Genomic DNA, 15,332 nt, shown 5'->3' with positions numbered 1-15,332 from the left:
AGCAGCCCGGCCCAGCTCAGGGTGTTGTTGGCATTTGGGGATGAATGGTCAGTGAAAGAGCTCTGTCTTTTCTGTCTCTGCCTTTTCCATAGGCCAGTAAATCGATGAACCTTTTAAGAATTCAGGGCCCCCAAAGGGAGAACCCGCTGAACAATGAGTAATTTCTAGTTTCCATTTGACAACAATTATGTTTTTCTTATTTGATGACAACTTCCTATTCAAATGCCCTGTGTCTACCTTCCTGAGACTGTGGTTTGCACAGCCCTGATACAGAACAGTTCCACGGTGGCCTGCGTACCAGCCTCTGCCCTTCAGTTTGTACAGGCGTCCCTGTTGCGTGAGTGTGGGAGTTCTCCACAAGTCATGGGTTTGGTGTGTGTGTGTGTGTGTGTGTGGCGTGTTGGGGCACAGCCTGTCCCCTTTTGAAATGAGTGTATGTGATGTGTGTGTGTGTGTGTGCACGCATGCGCACGCACCATGTTCGGGCTCAGCTTGGCAACCAGCCCATTCTGAGCTTTGGTGAATCAGGTGGCAAGTTTGGCCTTGTCTCTGCCCTCGGCCTTCCTGGTGATTGTAAGACACACCCTCCTGTGTAGCTAGTAAGCCAAACTAAGATTGATTCTGTCCAAGCTTTTCTGTTTTTCAGCTAGATCTGCTGTCTGGTTATCTATGCCATCCATGTTATTTACACTTGGAGTAATTCCAAGTGTAGGTAGGTTTAAGTAATTTGTCTCTTTTCGTTCATTATATACGGAGTAAATTTTGGAATGCTTGAGAAATAAACAAAACAAAAGCAAAGATAAGATCAGGTGTTAGTCCAGGGTGACTCAGTTGCGGTTCATTAGCTGCATTTGCAATGGTGTTGCAAAATTACTCCTTCCGAGCCAGAAGCCCAGGGGTTGTGCACACGCCCTCTCTGCCAAAACCTTTGTTAGTGTGGAGTCCTTCCTGAACTAGCTTTTAGTTTCTGGGTCTCTTTCTTCCCTCTTCACCACAGCAGTTTGCCCCTGTGGGATTAGGGCAGAGCCAACACAGTCCTCCGGCTTTACAGCACCGCCCAGGTAGCCAGCTCTTCCAAACTTAAACCCCTGTAATCTTAGCTGGCTTGTGAAATTAATAGTCTGAGAAATGTCTCCCACCATGGAGACACGGCCACATTTTCTTAAGCAAAAAGATTGTAGGGCAGTTGAAGCGAGGGGCTTCTCTCCGCTGCTCTTCCTGGGTGATGAGCCCTGTCCTGTGTCTGAGGGTCTCCTCCCCTGAGGGGCTTCTCTCTGCTGCTCTTCCTGGGTGATGGGGCCTGTCCTGTGTCTGAGGGTCTCCTCCCCCGAGGGGCTTCTCTCTGCTGCTCTTCCTGGGTGATGGGCCCTGTCCTGTGTCTGAGGGTCTCCTCCCCTGAGGGGCTTCTCTCTGCTGCTCTTCCTGGGTGATGGGGCCCTGTCCTGTGTCTGAGGGTCTCCTCCGCCGAGGGGCTTCTCTCTGCTGCTCTTCCTGGATGATGGGGCCTGTCCTGTGTCTGAGGGTCTCCTCCCCCAAGGGACTTCTCTCTGCTGCTCTTCCTGGGTGATGAGCCCTGTCCCGTGGCTGAGGATCTCCTCCGCCGGGGGGCTTCTCTATGCTGCTCTCTGGCTCTCTCCCTGCTGCCTTTCACCCTGCAGCATCCTGTCCCTTTGAGGAAACAGCTCTTGGTTGGTGCAGTCCCTTCCCCTGGCTGCCTTACCCATCCACCCCTGGTCATCAAAGCAAGGCAGATGAGCAGAACTCCTTTCTAGGGAACAGCACCTGCCAGCGAGTGGGATGCCTTCCCTTCGAAGTGGAGGCTTCAGCTGGTTGATTCAGCCCTAGTAGGTTCCATGTTTGAATAGCCCTATGAGTTCCTGGCGTTTTTATTTAAGCGTTTATTTTCACTTCATTGAGAAAAAAAAAATTCTCCTCTAGTTGCCATCAGTGCCTCTGGATTTACAATGGGCTTGTTTCTCGCCCTCTTCTCCCCGTGCTGTATAGCGGACCGCCTCTGGAGTGACCCAGCTAGCTGGGAAGCCATGAGCCTGGAGCCGCATACCTTTTAGAAAGCTAGTTTGTTGCACTTTCAGAAAGTATCTAACTGTATTTAATTTTTATGTATGTGAAAGGCCTGAAAGGAGAGTTTTTGCTCCTTTCCTGTTCTTCACTCCCCACATGCCCACAGCCAGCCAGCCAGGCCTGGGCCAGGCTGCAGTGTCATCTGGGTGGCCCGGGCCCCAGTATTTTGAGCTGAGCCTGCCGGCACCCAGGTGAGCAGGAAGCAGGAAGCCTGGAGCCAGGTCTCCGTAGGGGTGTGCCCGTCCTGGGCAGTGGCTTCCCTGCTGCCAGCACTTCTCTCCTTCAGTTCCTCTCTCATTGTTCTCACGCCAGGAAGGCACCTGGTAGTGACTACAGCAAGGACAGTGGGATGCCTGATGTTCGAATGCTAAGTCTGGAGCTCACAGAATCCCAGCCTTGCACATGGTCCGTCCACAGGTGGCGAGTTTAGAGGGAGGGTTGGTTTTCGGATAAGGACATCAGGGTATGGTTGCCACTCAGCATTCATGAAATAGCACTGTGGCGATCCTGAGGAGTCTTGGCAGCCAGAAGCAGTGTGCTGGTCACTGATCCCTTGTCGTGTCTGCGGTCGGCGGGATGCTACTGTTAGTTTATAAAGAGACAAAACTAGAAACGGACCATGGACTGACTTAGGCATGTATAGGCTAAAAGTGAAGCCAATCACTGCAGTTTGAGTACAGTGGTGCTGGGGAGGCAGGAGGGGCCTCAGCTGCTTGGTGCCGGGGTGCTGAGACCCCAGGAAGTACATGTGTCCGACGAGGCTCGGTTCCCTGTTGACGCTGTGTTGCTGCAGCGGCTCTGCCACCCACAGTCCATCCTTGACAGTGCAAATTGACGAATACGTCGTTGCTTCTGTGTTTGATCGTTTGTCAGGGTAAATTTCTACCAGTGAAATGGGTGGTTCCCAGAGTCCAGTTACATCTAGGAACTGTGACATAGTAAGTAGCAGATGGTTTCTTTTTGGAATGCAGAAGCCATCTGTTCTGAGGAAGCCCACATTCAACCTTTGTTTTCATTGTCAAATGAAGTATTTATGAACACTGTGTGTGTATGTAGAGAGGGGCAGGGGAGGGGGGAGAGAGAGCTTTTAGATGTTTTTCTGAAACTAGGGATTTCTTTTAAGGTGATCTGACTCTTCCTTTTGATAAATAAAATTAAAATGATGGCGCCCTCTGCTGATCTTGGAGTGAATTGCTGGACGCCAAAGAACTGATCCCACCCAGAGGTCCCTGGGACCGACTGTGTGGCTGGAACCCACGCTGCCCACCCCAGGTGTTCTGAGAGCACATGAAGAAACCCACCCTAGGAAGCAGGTGGAGGAACCAGAGCAGACCAGCCAGGGCAGTGACAGGCACCTGTGCTCAGGCAGGGTATCGGCATGGATCAGGCAAAGGAAGACATGAGACGGGTAAGGGGGTATCCTCACACGCGTCAAAGCAGGCAAGCCACCGCCGGCTGAGGGGGGTGTCATTGCACGGGTCATCGTGGGGGCTGCTGAGTCCCCACCGGCTGAGGGGGGTGTCATTGCACAGGTCATCATGGGGGCTGCTGAGTCCCCACCGGCTGAGGGGGGTGTCATTGCACGGGTCATCGTGGGGGCTGCCCAGCCACTGCCGGCTGTGTTTAGAGGGCTGTATGAATGGCTGGGCACGGGTGTCGCCCGTCTGAGGTCCCTGCCTTGCCCAGTGAGTAAGCCAGCATCCCCAGGAGATTGAGAGATCCCTGCGGCCTGAGAGACTGGGAGGGGCAAGCAGTCTTCTCTTTCAAACTTTTTTTTTTTTTAAATCCTAAAATGTTAAGATACACAGAAAGATAGTGTCATGCATACTAATATCTCCTCCCTCTTTGTGGAAGTTTTGTTTTGAATAGATAAATGCATATTCTTAAATATGTTAGGTAACGTCTCTCTGCGGTCAGGGTATTGGGGCGAGGTGTGTGTTGAGATGAGGGCATGCTTCCAGTTTATGACAAGGGCTGCGCTTAGCGTGACGAATTAGTGGCTGTGTGATATCTTCCCTTCTGATCCTTCGAGACGTTGAGGATACGGAGATAGCATGGATGGTGTTCAGATATGTACACACACACATACACACACATACACACATAGGTGTATCTGTATTTATAAATATTTGTTTATTTTTATTTAAAAGTCACAGTTCCACAGAGAGAGATCTTTGATCGTCTGGTTCACTTACCAAATGGCTGCAGTGGCCAGAGTCGGGCCATCTGAAGCCAGGAGCTTCTTCCAGATCTCCCATGTGGATGCAGGGGCCTAAGCACTTGACCCCACCCTCCTGCTGCTTTCCTGGGTCATAAGCAGGGAACTGGATCCGAAGTGGAGCTGCTGGGGGCTTGGATGGGTGCCCATAGGGGTTTGCCACAGTGCAGGTGGAGGCTTAACTTGCTGTGCCAAGGCGCTGGCTCCAAACTATTCATCTTTGAATCTGAGCTTCTTGGGAGGGCGGGAGCGTTTCTGCCGGCCCGTGTTTGCGGTGTAGCAGGTGAAGACGGGAAGCCTGAGCAGTGGGGAAGGGTGTCCTGGGTCCGTGCCGAGACTGGTCCTCCTGCAGGGGGCTGGCTTGAGGTGGAGCAGAGCTGTGGGATCATGCGCTTTCTTCTCTTGCTCTCCCTAATCACTCCAAGGCACGCATCTGCAGGTGCGCAGCCACTGTGTGCCGCAGTGACTTCAGCGCCCAAACGCTGTCCTTGACGTGAGGCTTCAGTTTGTTAATATGACACCACGCTTTACAAACAGGATGTGACGCTTGGGAAGCCTGTTTCTTTCCTTTCCTCCTTTAAAAAATGTTTCTTTGACAGAGAGGCCGGGAGGAAGGGAGAGAGAAATTCGTTTATCTGCTGTCCCACGCCCGCTCCTGGAAGGAGTCAGGAGCGTTGCCCTGTTCTTCCCTGTGGGGGAGAGGGGCTCACGCAGTCAGGCTGTCTGCCACTGCTTTCCTTGGCACTGGCAAGGAAACTGGATCAGAATTGGAGCAGCTGGGACTCGAACTGGCGCTCCGTGGGCTGCTGACATCACCAGCGGTGGGTGAGCTTGCCGCGCCACAGTGCCAGCCCTGACAGCTGATGCCGTGGCTCCGTTGGAGGGCCTAGGAAGCCGAGAGGAGCGGACGGTCTGCGTGATTCTGTTGCCTTGTCAGTGAAAGTACGAGCCCCTGTTTGTTGGTGCCCAGGTGGCTTGCAGGTGATGCCAGCAAAGGAAGACCAGATGCATTAGAACATACACTACGCACCAGTACCCAGGAAGGAGTGAAAACCCCTGGCGTGGGTTCCCCTGGCGTGGGTTCCCCCGGCGTGGGTTCCCCGTGCGACCCAAGGCTCGTGCACGCCGGCTTTTGTTGGTTTTGTTGTAAATGGGCAGTCGGTGAGTGGTTAAGCATCAGGCCTTCGAACATTTGTTGCTCACGCTGTTATGCCCGTCACGTGCTGCCGGGGCCATCACCTGCGCAGACGTCAGCTGGGACACACGGACAGTTCCTCGCTGGCTTTTGGCTGCCCCTCCTGCACAAGCTCTGAGCGACCCCTGTCATTCCACCAGCCGGAGACCCTCAGGTGGGCGGCAAGAAGCTTTCCTTCCCGAGCTGGAGGGAGAAGTCACAGAAAAATTGCTGAGAGCCAGTGTTTTCCTTTGGAAGTCACAGGTGTGAAAATGGACAGATAGGGCCACCTTTGTTACCGTGGCGGCGTGGCTCTGCAGTGGGCCTGGTGCCTGTGGCTGGAGGAGACCCCGTGAGCTGCCTGCAAGTTCTCTGGCTCTTGTTCCACTTGTTGTTTTTGCTTGTTGACGCGTTCAGTGCATTCTCTGCGTCACTAAGCCAGGGCTTTTGTGGGTAACTCTGTGGCGTTCCGTTCATTTTCTACCTGAGTGCGTTATCTTTTTCTGTGCTCATCAAGCTTTTTTTTTTAAGATTTATTTTTATTATTTTTGTATTGGAAAGGCGGATATACAGAGAGGAGAGACAGAGAGGAAGATCTTCCGTCCCCTGATTCACTCCCCAAGTGAGCGCAACGGCTGATGCTATGCCGATCCGAAGCCAGGAGCCTCTTCCAGGTCTCCCACGCGGGTGCAGGGTCCCAAAGCTTTGGGCCGTCCTCGACTGCTTTCCCAGGCCACAGGCAGGGAGCTGGAAGGGAAGCGGGGCTGCCGGGATAGAACCGGCACCCATATGGGATCCCGGGCGTGCAAGGCGAGGACCTTAACCACTGTGCCATTGCGCTGGGCCCTTTTTTTTTTTTTTTAAAGATTTATTTGTTTGAGAAGTAGAGTTACGGATTGAGAGACACTGTGCTTCATTCCCCACGTGGCCGTAAGAGCCAGGGCTGGCCAGGCTGAAGCGACGAGCCCGGAACTCCCTCCAGGTCTCCTGCGCCGGCGGCAGGACCTAAACACAGGGCTGTCTTCTGCTGTTTTCCCAAGTGCATCGGCAGGGAGCTGGTTGGGAAGTGAAAGAGCTAGGACTTGAACGAATGCCTATAGGGGAGGCTGGCATCACAGCTGGTGCCTTAGGATGCTATGCCACAGAACTGGCCCCATCACTGACCATCTTTCTGGTTTTTTTTGTTTTTTTTTTTTTTTAAGATTCACGCATTTTTATTGGACAGTCAGATATACAGAGAGGAAGATTTTCCATCCCATGACTGACTCCCCAAGTGACCGCAATGGCCAGAGCTGAGCCGATCCGAAGCCAGGATCCAGGAACTTCTTCCAGGTCTCCCACGCGGGTTCAGGGCCCCAAAGCTTTGGGCCGTCCTCCACTGCTTTCCCAGGCCACAAGCAGGGAGCTGGATGGGAAGCGGAGCCACCAGGATTAGAACCTGGCGCGTTCAAGGTTCTAGGCTACCTTGCCAGGCCCCATGTTTCTGCTTTTTAAAAATGTGTTTATTGAAGAGATAGGCAGAGAGAGGCCCTGCCTGCTGGCTCACTCTAAAGATACCCCAACAGCTGAGTGTGCACTGAGCTGAAGCTTGGGGATCAGTCCTGGCCCCCTCCGTCATTTGAGTGGCGGGAATCAGGCCCTCAGGCCGTCCTGCTGCCCCTTGGGGTGGGACCTGGTGTCCTGGCCAGCTGTCCTACTGCCAGCCGCATGCCCTCCCCTGGGCAGTGTGAAGAGGGTGGCATAGGATCAGTTTTCAGATAATGAATAGATTGCTTAAAAAAAAATCATTTTATTTGACATGAGTAAGAAACAGAGCGCATAGATCTGCCATGTAGTGGTTTACCTGCAAATGCCACAACAGCTGGACATGGGCCAGGCTGGGGCCAGGAGCTTGGAACGCCAGCCATGTCTCATGTGAGGGGAGGCATTCGACTACTTGAGCTGTGCTGATCCCTGTCTGCTACAGTGTAGTGAGCAGAGAGCTGGGTCAGGAGTGGGGTGGGGGGACCCGCACAGGCAGGGGGCTGGGTCAGGAGTGGGGTGGGGGGACCCGCACAGGCAGGGAGCTGGGTCAGGAGTGGGGTGGGGTGCCTGCACAGGCAGGGAGCTGGGTCAGGAGTGGGGTGGGGGACCCGCACAGGCAGGGAGCTGGGTCAGGAGTGGGGTGGGGTGCCCGCACAGGCAGGGAGCTGGGTCAGGAGTGGGCTGGGACCCGCACAGGCAGGGAGCTGGGTCAGGAGTGGGCTGGGACCCGCACAGGCAGGGAGCTGGGTCAGGAGTGGGGTGGGGGGACCCGCACAGGCAGGGGGCTGGGTCAGGAGTGGGCTGGGACCCGCACAGGCAGGGAGCTGGGCCAGCAGTAGGGTGGCAGGCTGCAGCAGGCTCTCCAGTGTGGGATGCGACATCTCTGACTGTGTCTCAGCACCTGGCCCAGTGTAGCCCTCCTGTTGTGCAGGATGTCCCCTGGCTGTTCCTTAGGTGTCTGAGTTCTCCTGTTCTGCTGCAGAGCTGAGGTTACTGGGCAGAGGCACATCTTGGGGGTCTCTGTGCACTCTCTTGGGGGATGTGTCTCGGGGCTTGCCTAACTGATCCCAGTCCACGCGGGTCCGTGGGGCCTGCCTCTGTTTTGCTGCCTTCCATCTGCATAGGCGCAGTGTCCCACGTGCTCCCGTCACACCCTCCCATCAAAGCATCTTCCTACCTGGCCCTGCCAGCCAGCTCCTCCCTTGGCATCTGGGCAGGAGCCGGGAGTTGGGGCGCTTCCTTCCCGTGGATCCAGGTTGCCCTGCTGTGGGCGAAGGCTGGGACCCCTGCCCTCCCCTTGCTTTCGCTTGCTGGGTGCCACAGCATCCTGGTTTGTGGGGGAGGGGTGTGGAGTGAGGGCCGGGACTTGCTGAGTCACCGCAGTCAGCTTGGCAGTCTGTAGGGAGGGTGTACCAGGTGCACCCTGTGATGGTCACAGCCGTGGCACAGCCAGGCGCTTTATGGAGGAAGGACCGGTTTTTTGTGTGTGTGTGTGTGTGTGTGTGACTCTGAACATTTAATGAGAAGTGAGGCTGAATAATGTAGTGTATTTCATGTATGCTAAATCAAATGGGAAGCAGTAAATGATTGTAGTAAAATCTTGCTGGCTGATTTTTAAAGTCAGGGTGGGGGAGGGGATTTTCTGTGCACTGGTTCACTCCCCAAATGCCCACGATTAACCAGGGCAGAGCTAGGTCAAAGCCAGGAGCCTGGAACTTCGCCTGGGTCCCCCCCCCCCACGTGGGTGACAGGAAGCCAGGACCTTGTCCCTCATCCACTGCCTCCCCGGCGCCTCAGCAGGAAGGTGGGCTGGAAGCACAGACTAGCCAGCACTCCGGCCAGGCACTCTGAGACGGGGAACCAGCCTCCCAAGCGGCAGCTTAGTGGTTCGGAAATGGCTAAGCTCAAGTTGTGGTTGACGCTGTGGTTCAGTGGAGTCTGCCCGCTCAATAAGGCCTGTGATGTCACCTGGGCTGTGAAATCATGGAGGTGTACTGGCTCAAGTCACCCCCTATCGTGCCGGGTGCTGGTTCGAGTCCCAGCTGCTGCTCTTTCCTCCAGCTCCCTGCTCCTGCACCTGGGAGAGCAGCAGAGGATGCTCAGTTGCCTCTGCACTCAGGTGGGAGACCTGGAAGGAGCTCCTGGCTCCTGGCTTCTGCCTGGCCCAGCCCCCACCGTTGCAGCTGTTTGACAGCGGACCAGTGGATGGGAGATCTTTCTGTTTCTCTGTCTCTTTTATCTGTAACGCTGCCTTCCAAATAAATAGATCTTTTTTAAAAAAGAGTTGAACACTCTGAAGAATGTTGATCCTGTGGGCTATATTGACCAACACTTAATATATCGGAGTGGAAATGGAGAGAGTGAAAACTGTGTTAATTCACCTAAAAATAACTGGTTGAAAACTTGTTATGAACTAACAAATATAATTCTTATGAAAAACACACTCCCCTCATCCCCCCCCCAATCTTGGTGGTTCCTCATTTCTTTGGATGCTGGCTCGGCGGCGCGGCTGCTCCCTCTGCCTGCTGGCCGTCGGGTGCCACGTTTTCATTGGAAGCCTGCAAGCATGAGCTGACCTCCCACACCTCTGTGCTTGGGACAGAGCATCGCAATAGTGTGTGCAGCTCGTGGTAGACTTTGTTTTTTTTTTGTGTGTGTGTGTGTGGGGGGGTTGTGGGTTTTTTTTTTGTTTTTGTTTTTGTTTTTTGCTTGAAAGGCAAAGTAATACTGTAAGGCTACACCTCTGTCTAGGTCAGGTGGCTTCAACAGCCAGGACTGGGGCCAGGTCAGAGGCAGGCGTTCCGTCCTGGCCTCACTCGGGCCAGCCTCTGCTGCTTCCCCAGGTGCGTCAACAGAGCCACAGCACCGGCCAGCCCCACTGTGGATCTTGTGTGCTTGTGTGTGGGGGGGGGGGAGAGGAAGAGAGAGAGAGAGAATTAAGGCAAACATTGACATATGGCAAAGAGGAGTGGCAGCGTGCGATCTGAGAAATGATTCCTTGCACTGGCACTGTGAATGAATGTCTTCTTGCGAATGGAGTGCTTGTCACTCCTGCATCATGCATGGCTGCAATCTGGCCCGCTGAGTCAGCTCCTGCCCCAGCTGCCGTCGCACACCGTGCACGGTGGGGCACTGCCAGGAGCAGCCCCGATTATCAGTCCCTCCGCCACTTTGTCAGGGTACCCCGAGTGTGTGGGAAGCGATGAAGCCGTGGCTGCCTGGGGGCTTGGTCCCGGGGTGCCTGTATCTCTATGCTTGCTGGGCCGAAGTGAGGGCCACCCAGCCACAGCAGGTTTTATTCACCATTCCGAAAGCTCCTGGGCTCGAGTTGGAGACCCCTTCTCTTGATCATCTCCCTTGAAGTCTCAGACTCCATTCGTTTTTCAGGAAAACGTCTTCCCAGTAGTCAAGACTGAATCGCCACTGAGATTTGGTTTTTGGTTTGTTACAAAACCACTTCGGTTAAGATGGCACTCTGAAAAAAAATGCCAAAGCAACCAATCCGTAACTGTAATCACCATAGAAGTGATGAGGTACACAGGTGATGTCTGCCTCCCTGTGAGTCCGTGCCACTCCTCGTTACAGCCCAGCTCCCCACCGCCCTGTCTCGGGAGGCAGCAGGTGGCAGCACGCGAGCGTGGCTCCCCGTCACTCGCAGGGGCACCGGGATGGAGTTGCAGGTGTTGGCTTTGGCCTTTGCTCTTGTGGGCAGCTCGGGGAGTGGATCAGTGGATAGAGCTTGCAGTCACAGGAGCTGCTGTCTTTATTGCACTGTTCGAATCCTCACGTGTAACTGTGGAGTCCTTGTCATTGCCGGGATTAGAAGCCACAGTTGGATTCCTAAGCAAATTACCATCTCCCGATGGCGGGCATAGGCTGTTTATGCACTTAATAGTTTATCTATGACAATTAACAAAGTTTTCATGTTCTGGAACACTCACCAGAGTAAAGAGGCAGAAGTGTGTTTCTGGAGTTACTTGGTTCCTTTTTCGTATGCATTGAGCGCCTCCGCTGGTGTTGAGACATGCTACAGGTAACAGCCTGGCTGGGTAGAGCTTGTATTGGAAAACGCCGCGCTTTGTCGCATAAACGCCTGCAGTCCTGTGGCTGGCCACCAGGTGTCATCAGTGCCCTAGGAGTTCTGCCATCACCCCACTGGGTAGAAACTGGACATGACCGGGCTGCTAGATCCTCTCAGGTCTGCTTGTTTCCACGTGATCAATGCCAGGAGAACCTGATACAGTGTGATATATAGAAGCAAGGTATGACTGGAATAATGAAATTTCAAAAATAAGCCCTCTTAGCGCAGGGCCATAATGGTTCCCCTGGGGCTTGTGACTGCATCAGCTGCACTGGGTACTGCTGTTGGCATTGCTGGCGTCCCAGCTCTTTCCCTCTTTTATGGGAAGACGGATTGAACTTGGACTTGAGAGTACTTGGTAATCCCTCCTAGGACATACTGTAACAGCTGGTGTTTTGTATTGTAGCAAATTAATTCCATACAGCAGTTGGTGGGTCATAATTATGGCTGAGGTTTGACAGGTTCCAAAGCCTTTTCAAGAAATTAAGCCAAAGGACATAGCATCATTGCTTCAAAAAGTTAGCTTGAAAGTTCAAGTCAGCACGCCACCTAGTTTTATAAAATGCTAAGTATTTTGGTTAGGATTCCATTGGATCATTTTTTTTTTTAAAAAATACGTTCTTGTATTTGAATGGGGCAGGTGAGGGTTCCCATGCACATCACAGCACGTGGGCTAGGGTCCCCGCCCGTGCCGTTCCAGCTGCCTGCCTCTGTGCCGCCCACAGGGGGAGACCCAGGCGGGCTCCAGCTCCTGGCTTCATCCTGGCCCGCGGCAGCTGCTGTGGGCACTTCAGGATTTCGGGGTACAACCTGCCCATTACAGTCAGTCTCATTCATTCATTCATATCCTCTCCGGCCCCGCCCCCGTACACCATGAGTAGAGTCTTTATTCCTGGAAGGTGATCTCACCACAGGATGAGGTGTAGCTTTGGAAAAACGTAGCCTTGGGTGTTCCTTGCGAAATGAGGAATGAGATGCTCAGGGCTGTCGGGGATGGCCAGGACAGCGCGGAGGGGCCGTTTTCATCTTCAGTTTGAATGGAATGTGAATATACCAAATTTTAATTGTGTCTGCCGTCAGCATAAATGAGCTTGATATATGGCATACGTGGCATATCAAGGTATGGCAACTAGATTCTTCAAGCATTCTTTCATGGTATGGATTCTTTTTTTTTTTTTAAGATTTATTTTATTTTTATTGGAAAGGCAGATATACAGAGGAGAGACAGAGAGGAAGATCTTCCGTCCGATGATTCACTCCCCAAGTGACCGCAACCGCCGATGCTATGCCGATCCAAAGCCAGGAGCCTCTTCCGGGTCTCCCACATGGGTGCAGGGTCCCAACGCCTTGGACCGTCCTCAACTGCTTTCCCGGGCCACAGGCAGGGAGTTGGAAGGGAAGCGGGGGTGCCGGGATTAGAACCGGCGCCCATATGGGATCCTGGGCATGCAAGGCAAGGACCTTAACCACTGCGCCACCGCGCCAGGCGCATGGTATGGATTCTATAGTACATCGTATAGATTGTAGAGTGTGCGTGTTTCCATACACACAGGGACAATGTGCACCACTCACACAAGGGCTTCTCTGACGACATCCAGAGCTTCAGTTGCACACACACACATACACACACACAGCACACCCCAGCTGTGTATGTGCTTTGCCCTGTATGTATGTACATGTGTACGCGTGAACGCGTGTATGTGCAAGTTCTACAAGTTTGTGGAAGTTTCGCTGTTCTTGCCCGGCGGGCGTGTGTCTTAGAGCTCAGCACAGTTGCATGGCTTTTCCTGTTGGCTCTTCCCATCCGCAGAGCCGGCGGCTAGCTCAGTGGGCTCTTCCAGCCACCCGGCGGTGCCTCTGACTTTGCTGGAGAGTGGATGGCTTTGTCCCCCCTGAGCTTCACCCAAAGGACCCTTGGTTAGAGCTGTTGAAGGCAGCAGCTGCTGGGGAGAGCAGCAGCGCACCCTCGCCTGAGCCCGCACCTCCGCCTCCACCTCCACACTGGTTTCGTGTTTTTACCCCGGGAGTTTGTATTTACACTTGGCTTTGAACGGCCACCCTCTCGCGGGCCTCCTCTGTGCTGCGTCTGCCTGTACGGCGTTGGGCAGACTGGGAAAGCTGGGGCGCCACAGCGCAGTGCCTGGGCCAGGATAGGCCATTCCCGCGGCCCCCTGAGCAGTCAGAAAGCTAACTCAGAGGGCCTCCGTAGGATCTGAGTCTGGCGTGTATTTATTTATTTGTTTGTTTGTTTTTGCCCAAGCCCGAGTTGGCCCGCTCACTTTTCTTTCCTCTGCGTTGGGAAACCGGCGCCTTGCAGGCTGGGGGACTGCAGCAAGCCAGCGTGCCCGTGTGGCTGCGTCTGCTTTCCTGCTAATGTGTGTTTCGGGGCGCCTCCAGACTCCTGCTTCCACTGCGCTCAGAGCTGGGGGCAGACCCGTTAGAAAGTGAACTTAAAGACTTTGTGTGGTTCTTGGGAATTTTTTTTTTTTTTTTTGGAAAAATGGAGTGTATTTTCCGTTATTAGGCAGCAGAAAACCAAATTTAAAACACATGACCGCCTTCGAGGTGTTAGGCCAATGTAAATTTTCATCTTGCTCCTTTCTCTTCTGTTTTTGTTTCATAATCTCATTACCCGTATTTCAAAAATCCCAGGCGTCAAGCGAGGAGTTAGGGGTGCTTCGCAGTTTTGTTCTTTCGCGGGCTGTTGGTCACGAGCGAGCTCCGAATGCAGAGAGCTCGTCTCTCCATATCCCTACGTGCGCGTCTTTGGGTTGTTCAAGCAGACTCCTTTTGTTAAAATCCTGGTCCTGACAGCCAGCGGTTATTGTTCAGTTGCTGAGTGCTGCCCAGTCTGCCGTGTGCCTCACTTGTTGTTATGAAGCAGTGTGAGTTCCTGGGCCCGCTGCTTGGCGGCAAGGACCTCGAGTGTTTAATGGTTGTGTAACACGCCAGCGCTAACAGCATCAGAGCTGGGCCAGGCCCTCACTGCCTGTAGCTGATGGCTTTGGGATAAGCATTCATCAGCATAGTTACTAATTTTTTATGTAGTAAATATATGTAGTATATAGTAGTTACTATATATTTCTATAAAGAAATATGCATATAATTGAAACTCTCCGAGACACAGCAAAGGTTTGTTTTCTTTTCTGGCAAGACTAGACTTTGGAGTATCAGCTTGCATTGTCGGGTGTCATTTGGACGACTAGGACACGTGTGAATCTGGGATTCCGTCCTGCTGCTTCTGCAGGTTCCTCCGTGAGAGACCTCTGCCGGGTCCCAGAAACACGCGCAGTGCGTCCTGCGTGGCTGCTGGCCGACGGCCGTGAGGGGCCTCGCTCTGCAGTGAGGAGTGTGGCTCAGCAACGGGATGCTAATGGCAGGGGAAGGACTCTGAGACAGCACGGACTGTGCAGAAGCTCCTTAGCGTTCCCCGGTGCAGTCAGCAGTCCCCAGCCTTGCAGGAGGCCTGGGTGCCCAGCGCAAGGTGCGGTTAGGGTTTCTTCTAGAAGTGCACATGTCAATAGCGGAAGATCTTCCACTCATTGAACTCTCAGCCTATAGCCTATACAGGAAAGAAAAGAGAAAGAGGAGAGACGGTGAGGGCCCAGGTGGTGTGTTGAAACTGGAATGATGAATTTGTTACACAATGACCTGTTAGCCATAACAGTTTTTAATGCAAATCTTTCTTTGCTTTTCTAGCACCAGCTTCCAAGATCCGTGAGTCTTGGCAGCCGGCGTGGCTGCGGGCCGTGCATCGGACCCCGCGCGGCTCACTGAGGCCGGTGGGTGGAGCGGTGGCATCATGCCAGCCTTGGCCATGGGATCTGGCAGTGACACAGGTATGCAAGCCCCTCGACTGAGATTTCCTTCCCAGTGGAACGAGTGCCGTGTTGAGCACGTGTAGCCAGGGGTCCAGATTGTCTCGGAGTGGCTAATGGGAGGGCTGGGAGCTCAGCTGGACCTGCCCGTGGATACTCCCTGCCCCCGGCACGCCCCCAGTGCTCTGGGGCACCTGCTGTCCCACCAAGCTGGGACGGTGGTGTGTGTTTGAAGGGCAACACTTCAGTGTCTGCTCATGCAGGGCAGTGTGGCAGTTACTGTAGCATGCACAGAGACCCCCTCCCTGCACAGGTGACAGTTACTGTAGCATGCACACGAGCCGCTCCCTGCACAGGTGGCAGTTACTGTAGCATGCACAGAGACCCCTCCCTGCAGAGGTGGCAGTTACTGTAGCATGCACATGACCCCTCCCT

The 15,332-nt window shown here is 53.7% G+C and overlaps 1 protein-coding gene across 1 annotated transcript in view; it reads left to right on the top strand.

Annotated features, from left to right (window-relative positions):
• Positions 1-15,332, top strand: part of MPP7 (membrane palmitoylated protein 7) — a 183,545-nt gene that overhangs the window by 36,731 nt on the left and 131,482 nt on the right. Inside the window, exon 2 of the mRNA XM_040992549.1 lies at positions 14,779-14,918. Coding sequence (XP_040848483.1) covers positions 14,882-14,918 — 37 coding nt within the window. The 5' untranslated portion in view covers positions 14,779-14,881. The remainder of the gene's footprint in view (positions 1-14,778; positions 14,919-15,332) is intronic.

Source organism: Ochotona curzoniae, unplaced genomic scaffold, assembly GCF_017591425.1.
Source record: "Ochotona curzoniae isolate NIBS_2020 unplaced genomic scaffold, NIBS_Ocur_1.0 contig_78, whole genome shotgun sequence".
Classification (NCBI taxonomy): domain Eukaryota; kingdom Metazoa; phylum Chordata; class Mammalia; order Lagomorpha; family Ochotonidae; genus Ochotona; species Ochotona curzoniae.
The sequence above is the reverse complement of the archived record's forward strand: the minus strand, read 5'-3'. Positions and strand labels throughout refer to the sequence as shown.